This window comes from Urocampus carinirostris, chromosome 3 (assembly GCF_059441175.1).
Source record: "Urocampus carinirostris isolate Australia breed hairy pipefish chromosome 3, RoL_Ucar_1.0, whole genome shotgun sequence".
In the NCBI taxonomy this organism is placed as follows: Eukaryota; Metazoa; Chordata; class Actinopteri; order Syngnathiformes; family Syngnathidae; genus Urocampus; species Urocampus carinirostris.
The window spans coordinates 37,571,870-37,593,990 of NC_142351.1; the positions used below are offsets into that span (position 1 = coordinate 37,571,870).

Here is a 22,121-nt window from a genome sequence, read left to right on the forward strand (position 1 = left end):
TATTAGTTTCAACCATCCCATAAAAATGTAACCATCTCCATTAAAGGGACCGTGTGTAATATTTGACCACTAGATGTCCCTGTGTGGTAAAGTGCAACCGAAAATGAGAGCTTAAAAGCACAAGTGACCAAAATGCACTATTTTATTTCTCAGGTTACTGCCCAGCCTTTTTTGACGTTTTTGGATACCTGTTGCAGCAAGACGGCAGACAATTGTGTCAGCTGCCATCTGACAAAGCCCATCTTAGGTCAAATAAATGTTAATTTCTCAAGCTTTATGTATTTTAGTGGGTGGCACAGCAGCTGGGTGGTTAGCGCGCAGCCCCACGATACGGAGGTCCTGGTTCAATTCCAGCTACCGCAGCCCACCCTCACCTCTGGATTGTGTCATATAATTGCAACCCTTTGTCGAGCTCCACACGATGTGTGAGCAAGTACATGCATTTCTGGACCCAACAACTTTCTAAAAATAAGATAAAGGCATACGACCGTGGCGGGAAAAAAAAACATAAAGGCTCTTTGAACTAAGTTGGGTATTTTTAACATATACTTTATAGAGACAACTCAAACAATACACCCCACTTTTAAATCAGCATTATTTTGTTATGGATGATATTTTTTACCACAAGGAGGCACAAAATAATCCGTACTCTCCCTTTAAAGGAAGAAACATATGTTAAACGGCTTATCTTGTTGATATTGTGCAAAAGTTTCAGAAAATTGTCAGCCAGCACAAGAATACTTACGTGAAAACCATCACAAAGAACATTTTGACATCTGGACTTGGACTTCCAGGTACCTTTAAGTAAACATCCTGAGGCTCTCCTGGTACCTGGTGAGAGAGTAAAAATAGGACATGGCTAAAAGTAATGAAGAAAAACAGAAAGGAAAATAACACACATACACATCCAAAAGATGAAAAACAGGCAAATGAAAAGCATTCATTCAACTAGGTAAAGTCTTACGCTTTCTTTGTGCTTCAAAGAAAATTCTCACCTCATTACCTCTAGAATGCTGCTAGAGCATTCTGCCCCCAAACAAAGGATGATGCTGAAGCTATCAGTCTAGTCATTAATTCCCCCTATTACATTGATGTAGGTCGAGACATTTCTGCTCTGTGTAAGGCAAGTCGTTCTCTCACCAGCATCTGGGTCTGACAGTGGATGTTTGGGTCACTGCAGCGTACTGAAAGACGAGTTTCTGCATCTGCGCTTCCTACTGCAGAAGGCAAAAATACATTTTAATAAAGGAAAACAAAGCAAACATCGTTCATCGTATTAGTGCTTTTTAATCGAGTATATTAAAACACAAGTGATCGGTAGTTATTGGTTAGTCACTCCGGGATTATTGTGATGAATGTCGCAAGACAAAATAGGACTACAAAGTGTAAGCTTGCTCTCGTCTTGTGTTTAAAAAACAACAACTATATAGTGACACCGGAGGCATATAAGGCTTGAAATGCCCACTGGAGCATTAAAAAAAACAAGAACATTCTTAGATGATTTTACTTAAAAATACGGATCATTAGTGCAAGTTAAATGGTTAACATAGTCAATCCTTTGAACTGCAGTCTACAACAAATATATACTATTTCTATATACTGAAATGCTACGCAAATCTCAGCTCAAGACCTTTAAAGCACTGACATAAGGTTTGAAAAGAACTCACGTTTTAGATTTACTTGTTCGACAACCCCTCAAGGTAATAGAAAAGCTTTCATAAGTTCACTTGACAAAACTACTGACGTAATTGTTAAAACCTGCCTGAAATTATCTGTACCACCACAACCCAACAGTAATACAGTACATTCGAAAGCATGACGTAGAAGTGTGTACTACCTGAGTGTGAACGCCAGGGCGGCAAGCGGAAGGCTTTCTTGAGGAAACTGAGTTCTGGATGGTAAAGTCGGAAGATTTGGTTTATCATGTGAGGTGATGGCTCCACTACAACCTGGCAGATGGCTAACGGATCACCACTTTCTGCTTGGAATGTTACCTGAAGAAAGAAGCTCAAGAAAGTTAAAAAAAATTAACAGTTAAGACAACCTTTATTTTTTCTATGTGAGACCCTTTAACCCTAGAGTGCCAAATCTAATCTAATTGTAGCAATATTCACTAAATTGTTACAATGATAATTCTAATTCTAGCAACAATGAGTGCTTTAATGTCAACTGTGTCCCATTAAGTGCTAAACATTTTTTTAACAAGTTACCTTACTTTTAGATATTCATAAAACCGGTGATATATTTTTTTAGCTATGACCTATTTATTTGTTTTATTTTACGGACTATAACGCACACTTGATTGAAAGGCGGTGACATCAAAAATATTCCTTCAATAAAACATTTCAAGGTTTACCGAACTATAAGACCAGGTATGTCAAATATGTTGCTCACGGGCCGGATCCGGCCCTTGGATGATTTAATCCAGTCTTATGTTTTTCTGACTATGTACACAAAAAAAAGTCTCCAGCAGAGGGGTTGGGAACCTATGTCTTGCGAGCCAACTATGGTTCTTTTCATGAGTACATATGGTTGGGAGACACAATTTATACCATGCAAGTACTTTCCAACTTTCAAAACCTAATGGGATGCACACAAAGCTAATCCAGTATTATAACTAACAGTGGAACTGTGCATTTCTACCTACAGTTTACAGTCACGGTGTCACACCAACAAACCTGGTCTCGACTGTACATCGCTGCGTAATCCTTTATATGGAAGTTTATTAAATAATCCATGTTTACTGTAGAGACACTTTATGATGAAAATCCATATAAAAAAAACTGTAAACATCCCAAAACGCCAATTGGGTGAGTGGTAGCGATGGGTGGAGCTATGCACAGAGAAAAGCACCCCTTCCCTCTTGTCTCTCGCCCTGCACCGTCTTCGCTGAAGGCAATATGATCCTTGTTTGCATAATGTTTCCAAATTACTTTTGCTAAGAGCCTAAACACTATTAGGAAAATTACATGGGACACAGGCTCTGGCATTATTATTGTCATTGAGTTTATCGAATAATCAAACGCCAAACATTGAAATAAAATGCGCTAAAGAATAAGCTTTAGAGCGGGTTTAGCTGTTTGTTGAATTTTGTCTCAAAATATGTAGTTTTGCTCTTTCCCTAACACAAAAAAACTTTTTTTTCCTTCAATGGCTCTTTGAGTCAAAAGTTTCGAAACCCCTGCCCTAGCTCATTTCCATCAAAAGCTATGAATTGTTTTTCTTAAATACAGATCAAGTGCTCCTAACAGCAGTTGTGCAAATGATTTAAGTATTTGATTCATAGGTCTTCTGACAATATTTGGCTTTTGTAAAGTTGTGACAGACAGTAGGAGCAAGCTGGAATCCTAAAAGTGTGTCACTTGTGAGATCACAAATACAAAATTGACCCTGTTCAGTTCAGCACGATTTAGGTTTTCTTTGACAGGTTCTCAAAACAAACACACAAAAGATGATATGCACGTTGTATAAACGCGCGTTAAAAAAATAAATTCCAGGGATTGAAAACACTCTGTTTTATTCAATTTTGCCATTCTTGGCAGTTTAACTAGAGTTAGATATTATTCTTAGCAGTACAGTATAACTCATACTATGTAAAAATAAATCTACCTAAACTTACCTAAAGTCTTCTGGAAATCAATGCAGCTCATGTAACAATGCGGCTAAATTATTTGTAAAAACACTACATTGCATTTTGGCAGAGGATATGATGCTAATTTGGGCGTGGAGGAAGATGATGCTATATTTTCACGATTGAAAAAAATTGTTTTTTTCTGATGTAGAAGAAGATGACAGTTGTTTTCAACATGAAGAAGGTAAAAAAAACAACTAGTGCTGGAGTAGTGAGACACTGCTAAATGCATCTTTGTGAAATTATTTGATGTATATTTTATCTCAAGTACAGCAGGAATGAATAACAACCAGGACAGAACATTAGATTCGTCTGGTGGTCAGGCAAGGGGTAAACTGGGGGAATAAAATCAGAAAAGACGACAATAAACTCACGTCATATGTGAAAAGGCTTAAAACATTCTATATTTTTGGAAGAAGTGCACAATCAGCTTGAGGGGTTTTAGGTATTGTATGAAGGGAAGTTTTCCTAGTGGGCTGCCATCATTATTTAATAACCTATTGGAGCCCTAAATCTGTTTAAAAATGAGACTTTTGGACTAGTACAAAATAAACCATACCAATATTAACTCTTTAAAAGCTTTTTACGTGTCATACTACATCCATTCATCCAACCATTATCCGCACCGCTTATCCTCAGTAGGGCCGAGGGGGTGCTGGAGCCCACCTCAGCTATCTTCGGGCAGTAGGCAAGGGGACAACCTGAACTGCCGGCCAGTCGCAGGGCACACAGACAACTCAGTCGCTCATTCAGACCTAGGGACAATTTGAACCAGCCAATGAACCTGACATGCATGTTTTTCCATTGTGGGAGGAAACCAGAGTGCCAGGAGGAAACCCACGCAAGCACGGGGAGAACATGCAAACTCCACACAGGAGATCTCATGACCTCAGAACTGTGCCGCACACGCGCTAACCACTGCGTCGCCGTGCTGCCCACATGTCATAATACCAACTAAAATTCATGCGTACGTCAAATTAGAGCAAAATGAATGTTCATGTTTGATGAAATCACACGCAATTTTTTTTTTTTCCTTTTTCAAAAAGCAGTGTTATATGATTTGGCTGCAGAGTATGGTATTTTCCGGACTATTAGGCGCACCTAAAAACCTCAAAGTGTCTAGAAATCTGAAATTACACCTTATAACCCGGTACACCTTATATAACACAGAATACAGCAGATAAGATTAAAAATGCATAGAGTAATTATTGGTATGCGTTTCTATACAAGATTTTACGGTAATACCGTAAGTGAGGAATGATTAAGCGATTTAAAATGGAAATCGAACCGAAGTAGTGGCGGTGAGAGCGCCAACTAATTACCACTGAACCACCATTGGTGAAAATAAAATACAATAAGGCATTAGACCAGGGGTCGGGAACCGTTTTGACCCGAGGAGCCATAAAAGCAAAAATATACAGATTTTTTGGGGGGAGCGAGAGAGCAACACCATATATTTTAAGACAAAATTCAAACAAACCTGCCAAACCCGCTCTCGCGACAACAGCTAATTCTTCAGCGCATTTTATTTCACTGTATGACGTTGATGGTTTGATAAAATCTATGAATAATATTGCCGGAGCCCATGTCCCATATTAATATTAATATACCACTTAACGTTTGACTTCCCCCCGCATGCTCAATTTGTCTGTCAGTTTTTAATAATAGATTCCAAACAAGGTGCTAGCAAAGTTACTTTGAAAACATGTCACAAAATACTGCAGACGGGGCTGGGCGAGGAGTAGAAGGGGTGTGCTGTATGTATAGCTTTGCCCATTTCTACCACTCACCCAATCAAATTTCTCTGGCTGCTTTGCTAGAAGGGTGCTTTGCATAGGTTTCTGATCCCTGCATTAAAGGTTCTCATTATCTCAATCTCATTAACACACTACTTTAGCTCACGGTGCAATGAACACTGGTTTGCATAGTGCATTCTGATAAGTTAAACCGTATCTCACTTCTTCACAAAAGATTGTTAGAGAATGGAGAATACAGAAAATTTCTTACAACACAAGTACTTTAAAAAACACACTATATAAGCTCTTTACATATATATCGAACCAAGAGGTTATTGATGCACAGGTGAAGAAGTGGAGAGACTGTTTAACCTATCAGAATGCATTATGCAAATTAGTGTTCCTGGCATCGTGTAAGAAACTAGTGTGATGAAGAGTTAAGCTCTAATACCTTTTTGCATATTATTTGTATGACTGGAGGTCTAATGATAATGTGTTTGCGCTCTCAAATTGTTTTGATTCCCATTTCATACAAGGCTTTTAGATTTGCGTTATCCGCAGATGGCATTAATATGTAGCCCTACACACGGAAGCTCTTACTGTAGTCTCAGTTTTATAGCCCTAATAGTCCGGTGCGCCTTATATATGATAAATATTGAATAAAGGTTTCTTTTTGGGGGTTTCACCTTGTAATCTGGTGCACTTTAGTGCGGAAAATACAGCAAATGGCATCACAATAAAATTTAAAACTAATCCTGTGGTTTTCTCCTAAATTAATCCCACAGAAATGTACTGTATTGACATGGGAGGTCGGTGGTTCGCGCCCCGGCCGAGTCATTCCTAAGACTTAAAAAGTGGTCGGCGGCGCCCTCTGTTGGCTGCGGCTGCATCGGCTCGCTACAACGGGTCAGGTGCAATCGACATTTCGTTCTGTGTACATTGTTACACAGAATGACAATACAAGGAAATTATTATTATTATTATTATGTTCTCACCTTCCTCTCCACTCCTCATGTATTACTAAAGGTTGGTAATATGGGAGAGTACCTTCAGCGATCCTTGGTGTGCATGCTTCATTGAACTTGATTAACCAGACGTGTCAAACTGTCCTTCTTTTAAAGGCACTTTAACGCTTAAGCCTGGCATTTTCAGCCAGAGATAAGGGATGTAAAAAGTTCAGTAAGATAAACAAGATAAACGTGATTTCCAGCGTATCATTTTGCCTGACACCCTCACTTGTCTAGCAACAGTAACTTTTGCAATAGTTGACACTTCAAAGCTACGGTAGAGGCGGGCGAAGATGAGAGGAGGGCGCAGGCTACAGGCTTCAAGTTTCGTCTTGGAAGACTTCCAGTCGTGTATAAAATCAGATAGAAGGTAAACATGATCCAAGACAGCCGAGTGATCCATAGGACAATACCGCAAGCTTTACCTTGATGGTATTGGCAGCGACTATATTGGACAGAATCTTCTTTGCCACATTACAACTTCGGCTGGGAGGTAGGAAGCTTGGACCCTGTAGGAAGATGATAAGACACAGCACCCTTATCAAAATTGATCATCTATCAAAAGAGAATGAGCATGTCGGATATGTTGCCTTCTGCACCTCAAGTCAGAAAATAAAACGCAAATGAATCCAAACTACAGATCTAAACGGAGGATTTGATAGCACAGTTTGTAATTTTGGCATAAATTTTATACTCAATAAATAGCATGAACCAGCAACGATACAAGCAGCAGTTCAGCTGTATTTAGGTGTAGTGACGTATGAGAAGATTTCACCAAGACTCCACGTTTAACTCAATGACGTGCAATCAAAGGAGGCAAGTGAGTCTGTGCCTCATTGAGTTTTCACATGATATTATGCATATTAATGATTCAACTAAACAATTCCCGGGGTAATTGTGAGAGTTGGTGCTGGATCGGGCAGATGTTAGGATAAAACCGGTAGCATAAAGTTGTGAGCATGTAGTTGTTAGTAATAAGGAGTTGCCTTTAGAGACAATCACATCTTTATAATACCATAGTAGTAACATTGTTATTCCACTGTGTAATATCATTTTAAATGGGCCCATCCGAAACGCACGGGGCCCATAAATTTCTATGGGTCACCATGGTACCCGGGGAAGTTTCCAGGGATGGCCCAAGTGGGTCAATGTCCCACATGAAATGTAACAATGGGTAAATGGTGGATGCTAGCTAACTAACACAAAATTTTATACAAACGCATCTTATACATGAACAGTTAAAAAAAATCTGTACATGTAGCGAGAAAATAATTACTCGATCGGTTGATTTGTTAGCATGTAAGTGTTAACATCACTTGTTAGCATGACTCGTTAGCATATAGCAGTTAGCATGCAGCAGTTAGTATAGCTTGTTAGCATGTAGCCTATAGCCTGTGGAAGTTAGCATGACACGTTAGCATGTATCTGTTAGCATAACTTTTTAGCATGTAGCTATTATCATTTAGCATTTTGCTTAATTTGTTAGCATAAAGCAGTTATCATTTAGCCGTTAGTATGACTCGTTAGCATGTAGCTGTTAGCATTACTCGTCAACGTGTATCCATTAGATAGAGCGCTCGTCTTGGGATCAAGAGATCGCAGGTTCGATTCCCGGCTCCTCTGTGTTATATGTCGAAGTGTCCTTGGGCAAGACACGGAATCCCTAATGCCCCCAATCAGCAGGTCGGCGCCTTGCATGGCTGCTATTGGTGTGTGATTGTGTGTGTGAATGGGTAAGTGTGAAGCACAGTGTAAAGCGCTTTGGGAGGTCTTCATTGACTTGAAAAGCGCTATATAAATGCAGACCATTTACCATTTTACCTTTAGCATAACTTGCCAGCATACATCCGTAAGCATAAGGCTTTTGCATTTAACGTGGGTCAGTAACATTCTCTGGAAAGTCCCTGGATACCATGGTGATACATTGACAAGAATGGGCCCATGTATTCCGGATGGGAAAATCCGAAACCCATTCATTGTTAATGGGGCTTTTTTTCCTGTAAGCTATCGCTTACCCAGTACATGGCACACGATTCCCAGTTGGGCCTGCATTTTTGGTATACAAATCATTGAGCTTACAGCACTAGTGCACCAACTAATTAGTATGAAACTTATTGTTGTGCTGAGCATCTGCAAATGCAGAGTGAGGCATTCAATTCTCTTGCCTAATGATAGAGAGCAATAGTGAGAGCTAGAATTTTGATTTGATGCCCACTTCAGCGCAAAATACTAAAATTAATGACAGTATTAGCAAGCTAACAGCAAGTCAACCTATCGAGTATTTTTTTTTCGTTGCATGAACAGTTTTTATATTGGAGGATTACTTTATTTATTTATGTATAATGTGCATTTGTGAATAATCAGTAAAAAATTTCGTGTTAGTTTTCCTCAGTTGAAACTCATTGCATTGTAAGTGACAAACTTTAAATAAGTGAGGCCATGATTAAAATCATGTATTGACGACGTAAACTATGAACACAATAACAACGTTAAATTTACAATGTATTCATTTGATGTCCTTTAAAGTACAATTCATCATCAGATACCCCAAAGAGATGTTTCCTTTCTCGTGCTTTTTTGCGCTTATTTACATCTTTTGGGACTATTTTCTATTTTCTCCATTCTCTAACAGTCATTTCTGGTTCTGTGAGTACAAATTGCATGATAATGGGATAAAGTGTAATGCCTTTTCGTATATCATTTATATCAATGGTGGTCTAGTGGTTCGAATCCTGTCGCAACCAATGTTTTGTGATTGTGGTAAAGGCACAAATACGGCACTATAACTAACATAAAACCTAGTGTATAACACACACCAAAACTTTTAATTCATTTTTTAGGGTAAAAAAGAAAACACAAAAAAATACGTATCTATGTGTGCCTTACTCAAAGGAACAGTGCATTGACTAGAATTCCAAGATAAGTTAAGATAAAAAAAATTCTATGCAACAGTGTAATATTTCTTTCATGCTTCGCCAATCAAATGATGAATACGATGTAGGTTCATTCATTTGTAAATATGACTGTGCCTCAGCGGACATAAACCTCACAGCATGTCACTGGTTCAACTAGCACATTAGAAACGCCTTAGTGCAAAATCTGTTTTGATAGGAACTGACACAGTAATACTGCAGCAAGACCTTCAGGATCAATCAAGCACAATTGCAAGAAATTGCAGTTCCATGATAGAAAATCGTAAATTATGACATGAGGCATGAGCCGCAAGTTAAACCTAAAACAAAAATAACTTGCTCTTAAACTTTACCTGAGGGCTCATGTTGTGGTCGCACATGAAGCTCTGATATTTTAACGGAATATGAACACTCTCCCTGGGTCGGAGGTAAACTTTGGGCCCTGGAGCTCCTTCCTTCAAGCAGAACATGTCCTCCTTTAGTGAAGTAGTTATTTTAGTAAGTGCTTTAAAGTATTGCCACTCTTTGGTGTTGGTGATGACACTGCATGGAGAGAAAAACGCACAGGAGTAAAAACTAGTTACCAACTTGTAAGTTACAAAGTCTTACTATCCATACATGTTCATAAAATACCTTTTGGTCTCACAGTTTCATATATATTAGGTCCTTGCAAGACTATGCATTACAATACTCTACTGTATTGTCTTTCTCCCGCAAAATCACTGAGCAGTACTGCGTTATTTGTTCATTATTTCTAGCTAATTTGTCTCACAATAAACACGTACTTTAGCAGCTCACGTTTTATCGCTAAAAACAGCTAATAATAGTAATCTGTTTTGGTAACTGGCAATGGTTAGGGGTGGGTGATACTGGGAACTTTGGTATTTATCTGATCCAAGTACATACAGCGTAGTATCAATCACTAATAATCTGACATCAATATTTTTGGCTTTCAAATGTCATGATCATTGAATAATTGAATCCCTCATGAGTAAATTTATAGTTACAATAAACATAGAATAAAGGTATTAGGCATTGTTCTATTATTTTTAATTTAATAACTATAATTCAAATTTAACAGAATAGTCAAGTCATTCTTATCTGTATAGCCCTTAATCACAAGTGGTCTCAAAGGGCTGGTGGTGTTCCGTCGCATTTTTTTTCAATAAAAGAAATGTGCCTTGGCTCAAAAAAGGTTGAAAAACAGTAGTTCTGTGTCATATCGATCACACTACAGATTAATTTAATGATTTAAAACTTTTTCTTTTTATTTGATTTTTATGAGAATGGTTACCGGAATATGGGAACTTCGCTGATAAATTTCATATACATACGCTTCTGCTAGGACACCCAGATGCAATTTTTTGTTTTTGTATTTTTCGTATTACCTCAAAGAGCGTATCCGCGACTTTAGTAAAATCACATCAGAATGGGTGTCCTTAATGTTCTCTGGTTGATTAATACTAGCAAGCAAATACATCTTCAGTGGGTGCTTTGCAAGTGGCACCTGACTTTGGCGACATCCAGACACAAATATAAATATTTCTATCAGAACTGTTTAAAAGCAGCACTGTAAAAAAATACAAATGTCAACAAGACAACTAAAACACCTTCCATTGCAAAATATTTTATGATTAAAGTCAGTATCGCAAATAAAGTGTAAACACAATTGAAATGAATTTAAACTTAAAATGTATATATAATCGTACAAACAACTAACAACATTATTATAACGATATTTAAAACATGACAGCATTGATCTCAAGGGAATAGCTCAGGAGGTAGACCGCTCGTCTTGGGATCAAGAGATGGCAGGTTTGATTCCCGGCTCCTCCGTGTTATATGTCAAATTGTCCTTGGGCAAGACACTGAATCCCTTATGCACCCAATAAGCAGGTTGGCGCCTTGCATGGGTGCAGGGCCGCTATTGGTGTGTGAGTGTGTGAATGGGTAAGTGTGAAGCACATTGTAAAGCGCTTTGGGAAGTCTTCATTGACTTGAAAAGCGCTATATAAATGCAGATTATTGATAGAAGTACTTGTTAAGTATTGATATCAATATTTGGATTAATCTGCCCGAGCAAATAATGGCAGACAGTATTGTGCGAATGATTAACTGAAGAGATCATATTGCTCATGACTAAAAATTAAAAATAAAACAGTAACCTACATGTTTTAAATGTGAATATACGAGTATTTTGATGTTAGTTTTGACAATTAACACAATGCCAGGCAGAGAAAAGGGTTAAATATATGCGGGCACCCTTACCAGAAGCTAAATATGACGGAGGCAAATGGGAAGTGCAGTGCGGTGTGCACTTTTTTGTCCCAACAACAGAAAAGGAAAATGCCAGGTGTCATTTGGTTGTTGAAGTGTTCGGCTAATGTGGCAATTTTACATAAACACATGATTAAAGTTCGCCCTATCGAGAGCAACAAGCTGCAACCAAAAATGTTACTGTTTCGGGGGGAAAAAAAAAAAACTGAAAAAAAAAAATCAAATGTTACTATGACAACAGAGCCAAAAGGGCTTGTTTGTTACATTGTTGTTTTTTTTGTTTGACTCTCTTGACTTTTCTCTAACAATTGTTATAGTAGAAGTGTTTTCTTTTTTTAGACTGTTAAATATTTTTAGACTATTGTTAGCACTTCCTGACTTTATTTTAAAAATATTGCACAATGGAATGTGTAGTTAGGATTGTCATTTTTGTATTTTCATTACATTGCTGCTTCTTTTCTGAAACATACTTAATGGAAATATTTATCTTCATTTTTTATAATGCTAGTTTGTATTTTAGCTATAAATAGAAATGAATAAATCATTTTTATAGCTTAAATCTTTCCCGCGGTGCCTAAATATTGCTCAGATCAATAATAAATTCATTGTATCACCCACCCCCACAAATGAATTAGTGCTCGTCCACATCACAATTCAATAAGAATAATTCCCTTGTTTATATTGAACAAAATAGTCCAAATGTGTAAAAAGGACAATTTTCCAAGTCAAGGGGCAATAGCTTAGCGCTGACATATGAAAAGACGAATGCTTCCCAATTAAACCGGGTAAACCTGAAGGTTGGGCAAATGCCGTAATGTATCATCCATGGTGCTTTCCAACCTTTGTAGATCAATGTGATGTATGTTAATCCAAAAGTCGTGCGTGAACTGAATCCCCGGCAGACGATTTAATGTGCCCAGATTAACAAAAACACAAAGGAAATAAACACAGCGAGCTAACCACTCCGGGCGATCCAGCAATCATCTCTTTTAATGGCCGCTATATGTTTACGATATTAAACAGGTATTCAGCATTTCATCAGCAGCATTCTTAGACTGCCCTCATGCTGACCTGAGTGTGATTGTATTTTGTGCTGTAGTGCTCTTTAGGGAAACGCTTGATGTTGCTGCACAGGCAACCCTTGTTATCAAATGCTAGTGTGAAGCCCATTAACCATTATTTGAAAGTAGAAAGTCAAGTGGAAGTCACACTTGTAATGCTACAGCATTTTACTGCACTTCCAGGAAATATTATTTCCACGTCCTACTATTTATTATTCATACTTCTGGCAATGCCTATTCACATCCCTCTATCTTCTTAGGATGTATAAGTTGGATTTAATAGATTTCCTTTGACTATTTTTGTCTCGTTACTGCTGGTGTAAACATTTACAAGACCTTTTTCAGAGTTGCAATTTTGAAAAACTCTCTGAAAGGTGCCTGGTTCATTTCCTAAATCTGCAGCAAGACAATTCGAGAGTGTTTTTTTCACCAGAGTTTGTGCACAGTTTTTGTATTATGTCACATCATTTGTTTTTGCTGCATGATTCTTGGGTTGTATGACTTGCAATATGTCTTTGTATTTATTACATGCTAATTATTAGTATCATAAACATTTTAGAAAGGAATCATTGGTATGTATATTTCATGATATGGACATAATAATTCAATGACAAAAAGATGATTTTGCTTTTAGTCTGACATCCCGCTAGGTTTTTAAACTCTGCATCAGTGATGCTGAAATACAAGTGCATTCTAAAATGGATGGAAGTTTAAAATAAAGGCATCTGTTGATGACTCCTACAACACTTCCAGCAGCAGAAAATGACCAAAAAGAGAACAGTGGTGAACTAACTGCATAGCAGGGATACCATTCAAAACTAAAGGCCGTTATTATGGGAATTATTTTTCTACATCAGATTAAAAAACACATAAAACACGCTTGCAAAATTGCTTGATAATAATGAAAATTCACGTAGTGTGCATATGAAGAATAGTTGTTGACCTCTGGGTAAACTCAAAATCTCAATGACCCCAGGAAGAAAATCTGAAAGCATGAGCACGTTTTACAAAATGTGTATTAAAATCAACTATAAGGCATGAAACAGGTCAGGGCTTAAGAAGGTGAGAAGTGTGTTTAAAATCGGTATAAAATTCAGTTCGACTTTTCTCAGCTCACACTAAGCATTGAAAGTAAAAAATGTTGAATACATGCGGCCATGATATAAATCTTGTATGGACGATAGGGAACATAACCTACATAACCTGAACCGTGCTATCAGACTAGCAAAGCGAACGTACAGTCAAAAAATCCAGGAACGTTTCCTCAACAAAACCAACACCAGGGATATGTGGAAAGGCATTCAGGCCATTACCAAATACAAGCCAACCACCGCCCCAGTGCAGGACACTGGCATGGACTTTCTGAATGACCTCAACAAATTCTTTGGAAGGTTCGAGGCACAAAACGGCACCACTGCAGCGAAAGCGGTTCCAAATCAGGACGAAAGAGCACTCCACCTGGACTCATCTGACGTGAGGAAGACCCTGAGAAGGGTCAACACAAGGAAGGCTCCAGGCCCGGACAACATTCCGGGGCGGGTACTTAGGGAGTGCGCCGATCAGCTGGCTTGTGTACTAACAGACATTTTCAACACCTCGCTAGACCAAGCCAAAGTACCATCATGCTTCAAATTTGCCAACATCATCCCAGTGCCAAAGAAACCCCAGATCGTATCATTCAACGATTACCGGCCCGTTGCACTGACTCCTATCATAATGAAGTGCTTTGAGAGACTGGTTAAAGAACACATCACCTCCAGTCTCCCCTCCTCATTCGACCCCTTTCAGTTTGCCTACAGGACAAACCGCTCCACCAGGGATGCCATCTCCTCTGCGCTTCACCTGAGCCTGACACATCTAGAGGAGAAGAACACCCATGTGCGGATGCTGTTCCTGGACTTCAGTTCAGCATTCAACACCATCATCCCACAACATCTGGTAGACAAAATGAGACTCCTGGGTTTCAACACCCCCCTGCGGAACTGGCTGCTGGACTTCCTCTGTGACAGACCCCAATCAGTGCGGATAGGTCAGAACAGTTCAGATGTCATCTACCTCAGCACGGGCTCCCCCCAAGGCTGCGTCCTAAGCCCCTTGCTGTTCACCTTGATGACACACGACTGCGTCCCTAGGTCCGCCACAAACCACATCGTGAAGTATGCTGACGACACAACAGTGGTGGGCCTCATCAGGGATGACAACGACCTAGCCTACAGAGAGGAGGTGGAGCAGTTGGTGGGCTGGTGCAGGGACAACAGCCTGGTCCTGAATGTTGACAAAACTAAAGAGATCATTGTCGACTTTAGGAAAAACCAGGCCAACCATGCCCCACTTTGCATCAACAACAAGGCTGTGGAGGTTGTCAGCAGTATCAAGTTCCTAGGGGTGCACATTACAAACAAACTCACCTGGTCCGTGAACACTGCATCACTGGTTAAGAGGGCACAGCAGCGCCTGTACTTCCTGCGGAGGATGAGGAGAGCCCACCTGCCCCCACCCTCCCTCATCACATTCTACAGGGGCACCATAGAGAGTATCCTGACCAGCTGTATCTCTGTGTGGTGTGGAGGCTGCAGCGCTACCGACTGGGGTAGTGTGAGGAGGGTAACGAGGACAGCAGAGAAAATAATCGGGACTACACTTCCCTCCATTCAAGACATTGGCCAGAAGCGCTGCCTATCCCATGCTAAGAACATTACCGGGGACCCCTCTCACCCCCATCATGGACTGTTCACTCTGCTAGCCTCTGGGAAGAGGTTCTGCAGTGCGCGGTGCAGGACCACCAGGCTCCGCAATAGTCTAGTCCCCCTGGCCATTAGACTGTTAAATGGTCAATCTAACATATAGTTAACTTAAATCTAAACGGCTGCTAATCTGACTTTTTGCACTACTGGCAGTTTTTTATAGCTTGCCACTCATTGCACATTGCTCTCTGCACTATGGTAATTACAGCGTTATTGTTACAGTGTTAATGTTACTGTGTACCTGACTTGTTAACCTGACTGCCCATTTTGCACATCTGGTTAGCTACTCTTCTTGCACTATCGGCACTATGGTAAAATACTATACGTAGCCAATTACAATACAACTTTATTTATATCTGTACATTCAAGGAAACTGTGGGGGTCAGATGCATCGACATTTCGTTCTGTATACACGTGTACTAGAATGACAATAAAGTAGATCTGAATCTGAATCTGATCTAATACAACATAAAATGTACAATGTATTCATTTAATGTCCCTCAAAGGCCGGTTCATCATCAGATACACCAAAGAGTTGTTTCCCTTGTCGTGCTTTTTTGCTTGCATTAATCAATTTTAGGACGACTTTCTGTTTTTCTCCATTCTCTACCAATCATCTCTAGTACCGAGAAAACAAAAAGTAAGGTAATGAGATAATGTCGAATTCGCGTTACAAGGCAGTTCTCTTGCCTCCACATACTTCACAGATTTTAATATATACGCACAACCTCAAATGACATATTTACTCTGGAAAATCTTATGACAAAATAACAACAGAGAAAACAGAGAAAAAAAAAAGGAGGGAAAGGGAAACACTAATTTCCCACTGTCACAACCCAAAACACACACAAAATGCTGGTCTACTAGTGATCCCAAGAGCCAAGAAGAAAACCACAGGTTCAAGAGCGTTCCCCATTCGGGCCCCGATATTGTGGAATGCTCTGCAACCTCATTGGAACGGTTTTAATCTAGGCCTAAAACACACTTCTATTTAATAGCTTTTGAATGACCTAGAGTTCCTGGTGACAATATCTGTGTATTAATTGTTTTTGCAACATCCATTTGCACCTGAAATCATCCTGGAAGGGGGATTGATTACCTCATGTGCCGTCCCTTCTCAAGGTTTCTTCATTTTCCCCATGTTGAGGTTTTTAAGTTTATCCTTGCCCTCATGTAAGTTTTAGATCAGGGGTGGTGTAATAATTGTCTGCGGTTTTACAATAATTCGTGGTCTGTGCAGTCCTTAGAGACAAATAAACATGACTTGACTTAACCTAAAATGCGACTAACACAAGCAGGTTCATTCTGCTTTGAGTAAAGTGTCCGGTTATGTTGAAAAATAAATTGATTGTACCCATATACTGTACAGTCTGCTTCTTGCTTTTTAGGTACTCATTTTTGAGGCATTTTAACTTTTAATGTAGAAGAGAGTAAATAGTGACAATAAAACGGATGATGATGATAATTAAACAAAAGAGTCACACTCCCATATTAACCGAAGTCAAAAGTAGAAATAGTAAATTAAACTCTCGTTGTACAGATCTTGGTGTCAGCCACTTGATTTTGTTGAAGGCATTCTCTTTGTCGTACCTTCTCATGTGCTAAATGAAAAATAAACAGCCAAGTTGTGTGCAAACCTTCCCCGGGTGAGAGCTAGCTAAACCACGCTCGCCTATCATTTTTATGTGACGTGATCACGACACTATATTCTCGGTTTTCTTTTCTTTTTTTTAAATAAATTCTGTGCCGAAAATTCGGTGCATCCCTGATGTCAACACACGTTTTACAGACCACTTCCACAGTGCTAATCTTTTAATGTTAGCGCAACCGAATTCTGTTTGCCATCAAAGATAACAAAAGTAATGAAAAAAAAGGCCTTTGACAAAATGAGTGCATGCAATTACTGTGAACAACTTGGAACCTACAGTATTTCTGTTGGCTGCTCACCACCTTTAGAAACACATCGCAAAGTGTGAGCATATTTTCATTTGAGGGCAATGCAAAACGTCAGCCTAGTTCACACTCCAACACTTGTTCGCAGTTGGTGGGTTGCATTTGAGGACATTTTCTTTGTTATAAGAAAGAGATGGTAGATGGAAATGAACCTGAGCTGAGGATCGCTGCTGAGGATGGTGACAGTCTGAGGCGTGTTGAAAGGATTTTTAAGGACGAATTCCATGAATTCTGCCGAGCCCAGGCTGGCAAAGACTTGATGCGACGTTGTGATGGCATGGCAAAGCATGTTGCAGATACCCTCTGTCTTGTCATCTTTGAGGGGGTTCCTCAAAGAAGTTTGCGTGGTCAAAGAAACTTCTTCAGTACCCTAAAGACACAAATCCATAAGATAAAACAAAATTACAATTTATATAACAACAGCATGTTATACAGTCACAATATTAACATAGTTAATTCTTAACTATAATGTTTAAGTCAACTTTAGAATTGTCTTGTTTTTATATTAGATAGAAAGAAAATTATGTGGTAATTGAGATCTCATTTTGAAAATACATGAAAAGACCTGTACAAAAACTGGAACTTTTTACTTGCAGCTGCCATCTTGTGTCTTCATTGCAGCCTCCGTGAGCTGTTTCATGACGCGTGTGCGCTCGCATGATGTTTTTTCATCTTTCTTGGGGTTTGGGTTGTTCTTTGTGATATACATAAAAAGGCCTCTTCATATTGTCATCATTTTTTATCATTAACAAATAGAAACGAAAAACCCCGCGGGTACGAGCATGACGTCAGTCACCAGCAACAGATATTAATCCATCGTAGAGTCCTTGACTAACGAAGTACTCGATGTACGCCCATAACTCGTCAGCCGTTTTTTCCTTAAAAGAATAAAAATCGCCCGTGCAAGTTAAAAACAAAGCAAAAACAAAACATTTTAACTTTCTGACTATTCAAAATATACAACCATAACTTCTGGTCTATAATGTATTCACATAACTTTCTTATGACAGTTCACCATTGAGGAATGGCTTTTAACTTAAAGATGCATAATACACATACATTTTTAGAGTTAAGTATGATAACTGCACAAAAACTAAAATCCATTTTTCACATCTGTCCTTGATGTTGCGCTTCAAGGACTCTGACAACTGGTGTCTTCTTCTACACTGGAAAACAAACGTATCTTAAACTGGAAAACTGAAGTTGTTTTTTAATTGGTAAAAATAAGAGTCATCTTCCGCTTCCTCAAAATGAGCTTAGTCCTGAGCACATGAAGGTAGGGTAATGAAATGAAATGAAATGATCTGCATTTATATAGCGCTTTTCAAGTCAATGACTTCCCAAAGCGCTTTACATTGTGCTTCACATTTCCCAATAGCGGCCGTGATCTGTGCAGCCATGTAAGGCGCTAACCTGCTTATTGGGGGTAATTGGGGGTTCAATGTCTTACCCAAGGACACTTCGACATGTAACACGGACAAGCCGGGATTCGAACTGGGATCCCTTAATCCTAAAACGATCGCTCTACCTCCTGAGCTACTGCCGCCCCAATGAAATGATCTGCATTTATATAGCGCTTTTCAAGTCAATGACTTCCCAAAGCGCTTTACATTGTGCTTCACATTTCCCAATAGCGGCCGTGATCTGTGCAGCCATGTAAGGCGTTAACCTGCTTATTGGGGGTAATTGGGGGTTCAATGTCTTACCCAAGGACACTTCGACATGTAACACGGACAAGCCGGGATTCGAACTGGGATCCCTTAATCCTAAAACGATCGCTCTACCTCCTGAGCTACTGCCGCCCCAATTTTATATATTTCAATATAAAAGTTCAATTGTTACATAAGCCAAAAAGACAAAACAATTAAATAGTTTAACAACTGTGACTTATGTATATTGTTTTCTAGATATATAGAACGCGGCCATCTTTTTTTAGGTATTCTGAAGAGATTTTGCACTTAATTAGTAATTTTGACTTGAATGGAATAGCAGTTTTTCGTAATTCTTGGACTCTATATTAATGTCATAACTTGAATACAATTTATTTTTTTATCGATAAACCTTTGCTTGTGACCTAAAAAATTGATGCTTTGGTTGAGCGTTTCAATATAGTGCCTTTAAAAAAAATCAGAATTCCAGCTACAATACATTTTGGTTTCATGATTACTAAATTGTATTACAGTTTGGATCAGAAACAAAAAAAAAATGTTTAAAAAGTAACGCAAGTTTGATATTAGGACACAACACTGACAAGATGACATTTTAGCATGTGCAGTGGTGGGTGAAAGAACAAGTTTTACCGACAGGAAAAAGAACGAATAAAAGTGACATGTACAGCCACTAAGATGCTTGAATACTAATCCAAATTATGGTAAAGAAAGCAGGAAAAAAAATTAAATGTCCCTCATCCCTCCTAAATCTACCTTGTGATTAGAAATAGTTAGAGGGTTTTTTTCTTTCATATTTGTATTCTTTTCACTAAGATTTAATCTTCTAGTGTTTAGCAATCAACCATTTGAAAAAAACCCCATCAACAATTGAATCTTTTTCCACGACAGTTTTGCAGTTTGAACAATTCGGAGAATGATTTAAAGCTTCAGTTACACTTCCAGTGTGGTCACATTCCTTCTTTGGTGGGTTAACTCTGTGTCATATACAGATACACAGATATTTTTCCGACTGCTTGGCTGGTGGTGAGACGAAGGAGAAGGACGTTTTGAGATGAGTCAGCGGACCAGCATCTGACCTGAAGCATGTCAACGTCTGCATTGACCAGCTGGCAGAGATGGGAAGCTGCGTCGTTGCGTCGGACTTTCTGGACTAGTTTACAGGCTTGGGGCGTCGTTGCTGTCATGCACTTTCCGGACAAATTTCAACATGTTACCTAGTGTTCTCTTTTATTGATATTTACTATGTTTGTGTATTGTAACTCAATGCTAAATCTGTTCCACCCTGGTTATCCTGAAAGGGGGATTACCACTTGTGAGGCCCCTTCTCAAGGTTTCTTGTTTCCTCACGCTGAGGTTTTGAGTTTTTCCTTGCCCGCATGTTGGTTTAAGATCAGGGGATGGTGTAATTGTAATCTTGTGCAGTCCTTTGAGACATTTTAGTGATTAAAGGCTATATAAATAAATGTGACTTGACTTGACTTACAGATAGCTCTGTGACACTACAGATTTATACAATTTTAAAGCTTTCCGCTTTTTATTTTATTTTTATTTTTATTAGAATGTTCACCTGAATATGGTAATCAATGGTAAAATAATGAATTTCATTTCCATACAAGTCTGAAAAGACACCCAGATGCTATTTTTTTCAATTTTGTATTTTTCGTATTACTTTTAACAGAGCATCCGTGATTTTTATTCTAAGTAAATTCACATCAGAATGGGAGTCCTCAATGTTCTCTGGTTGATTATTACTATCAAGCAAACACTTTTTGGCGATATCCAGTGGACATATTTCAGACTACCAGTAACTGAGTTCATTTTTCTTTTGTGCTTCTCAATATTGTCTCACAGGCCACATCAAATGATAGGCTGGCCACATTTTGCCCTGGGCCATTGACACATGTAATTTTTAGTCTCAGTGACAAGAAACGACAGCAGCCATGTCAAACATTAAGGCCCGAGCGCCAAATCTGGCCCATTGGATGATTTAATCGGCGTACCATAAATTTCTGAGTGTTTCAAAAAAGAAGCAAGTCTCTCAGTCATCTATGTGAAAAGTAATGTTGTTGTTTTTTGATAAATGCAAAACAAATACTCTCTCTGCCTATTAGAGGGCAGTGTTGAATATGTATAGTGTGGTGAGTAGTAAAGCTGTAAAATTGCATTCACTCAACCAGTTAACACATTCAATACCAAACATGGACTTCTTTTGTCCTTATTGTTTGTAAATAAATGTGTTTAAAAAAGATGCATTGTCATATGTGATTATAATACGTAGAGAAGGTTACTAATTTAGCTTGAATGAAGAATCATAATACTGAATATCTGAGCTAACATTTTTGAAGCCTTTTACTGATCCGACCTGAGAACAAAAATTCCAGATCCTGCCCCAGAGGCAAACTGAGTTTGACATCCCCAAATTTTCAGGCTTTCGTTTAAGGAGAGTATGGGATGGGTTAAAAAAATAGGGTGTTGCCTTACCATAACCTCAGTGTCTTTGAAATCGTCCAGTTTGCCCTCCTTCTTGTGAACGGCGGCCATGCACTCCAGTTTGCGGTGCACATTGTCAGAAAAGGAGTTATTAAGGCTCAACCTGCCTTCGTACATTGACTCCCTGTCCTCTCTTATCTGCAGTCTTTGGGCCTGAGCAGCGTTCTTCACTACAAAGCAGAAAACAGAAAGTATTACTGAAAGGAATAAATTCTAATCGCTTTGTTGTACGGGCCATATGTTCGAAGATCTTGCCAAATGTCCGCGGAAGAGAGGCGCAAACAAATGATAAAGTATTGTTGGAGCGGAAAACATAACAGCTTGTGCAAAGACAGAGCGGAGTCGAACAACTGGCATTGCTACAACTGGGCCAAAGCCCCACTTGTGGTACTTCTACTTTTTACTACTGTTATAAATCACCTGAAAACCGCTAGCAAGAAGTGCCTAATTATTGGCGGAATCACATTTCTTATCGAGTAATCCTATATCATTTGGATTGGATCATGCAAATTATCCATGTTGTTGTGGAAATTCTGACAAGAGGGTTTGCCTAATCCTGCACTTTACCCAAAACTATGACCTGGCCAAGGTTGAAACAAGGGATGACTCAAATCTTTGCCTTTTTGCTTTGTGTATTTTT

General features: G+C 38.9%; 1 protein-coding gene across 1 annotated transcript in view; it reads right to left on the bottom strand.

Moving 5' to 3' along the window:
- The window catches only part of nphp4 (nephronophthisis 4), a 216,020-nt gene that overhangs the window by 18,022 nt on the left and 175,877 nt on the right, over positions 1–22,121 (bottom strand). Inside the window, exons 19-25 of the mRNA XM_088331685.1 lie at positions 21,473–21,651; positions 17,474–17,691; positions 9,640–9,829; positions 6,800–6,883; positions 1,838–1,994; positions 1,141–1,217; positions 746–831 (exon numbers count right to left, since the gene is read on the bottom strand). Coding sequence (XP_088187811.1) covers positions 746–831; positions 1,141–1,217; positions 1,838–1,994; positions 6,800–6,883; positions 9,640–9,829; positions 17,474–17,691; positions 21,473–21,651 — 991 coding nt within the window. The remainder of the gene's footprint in view (positions 1–745; positions 832–1,140; positions 1,218–1,837; positions 1,995–6,799; positions 6,884–9,639; positions 9,830–17,473; positions 17,692–21,472; positions 21,652–22,121) is intronic.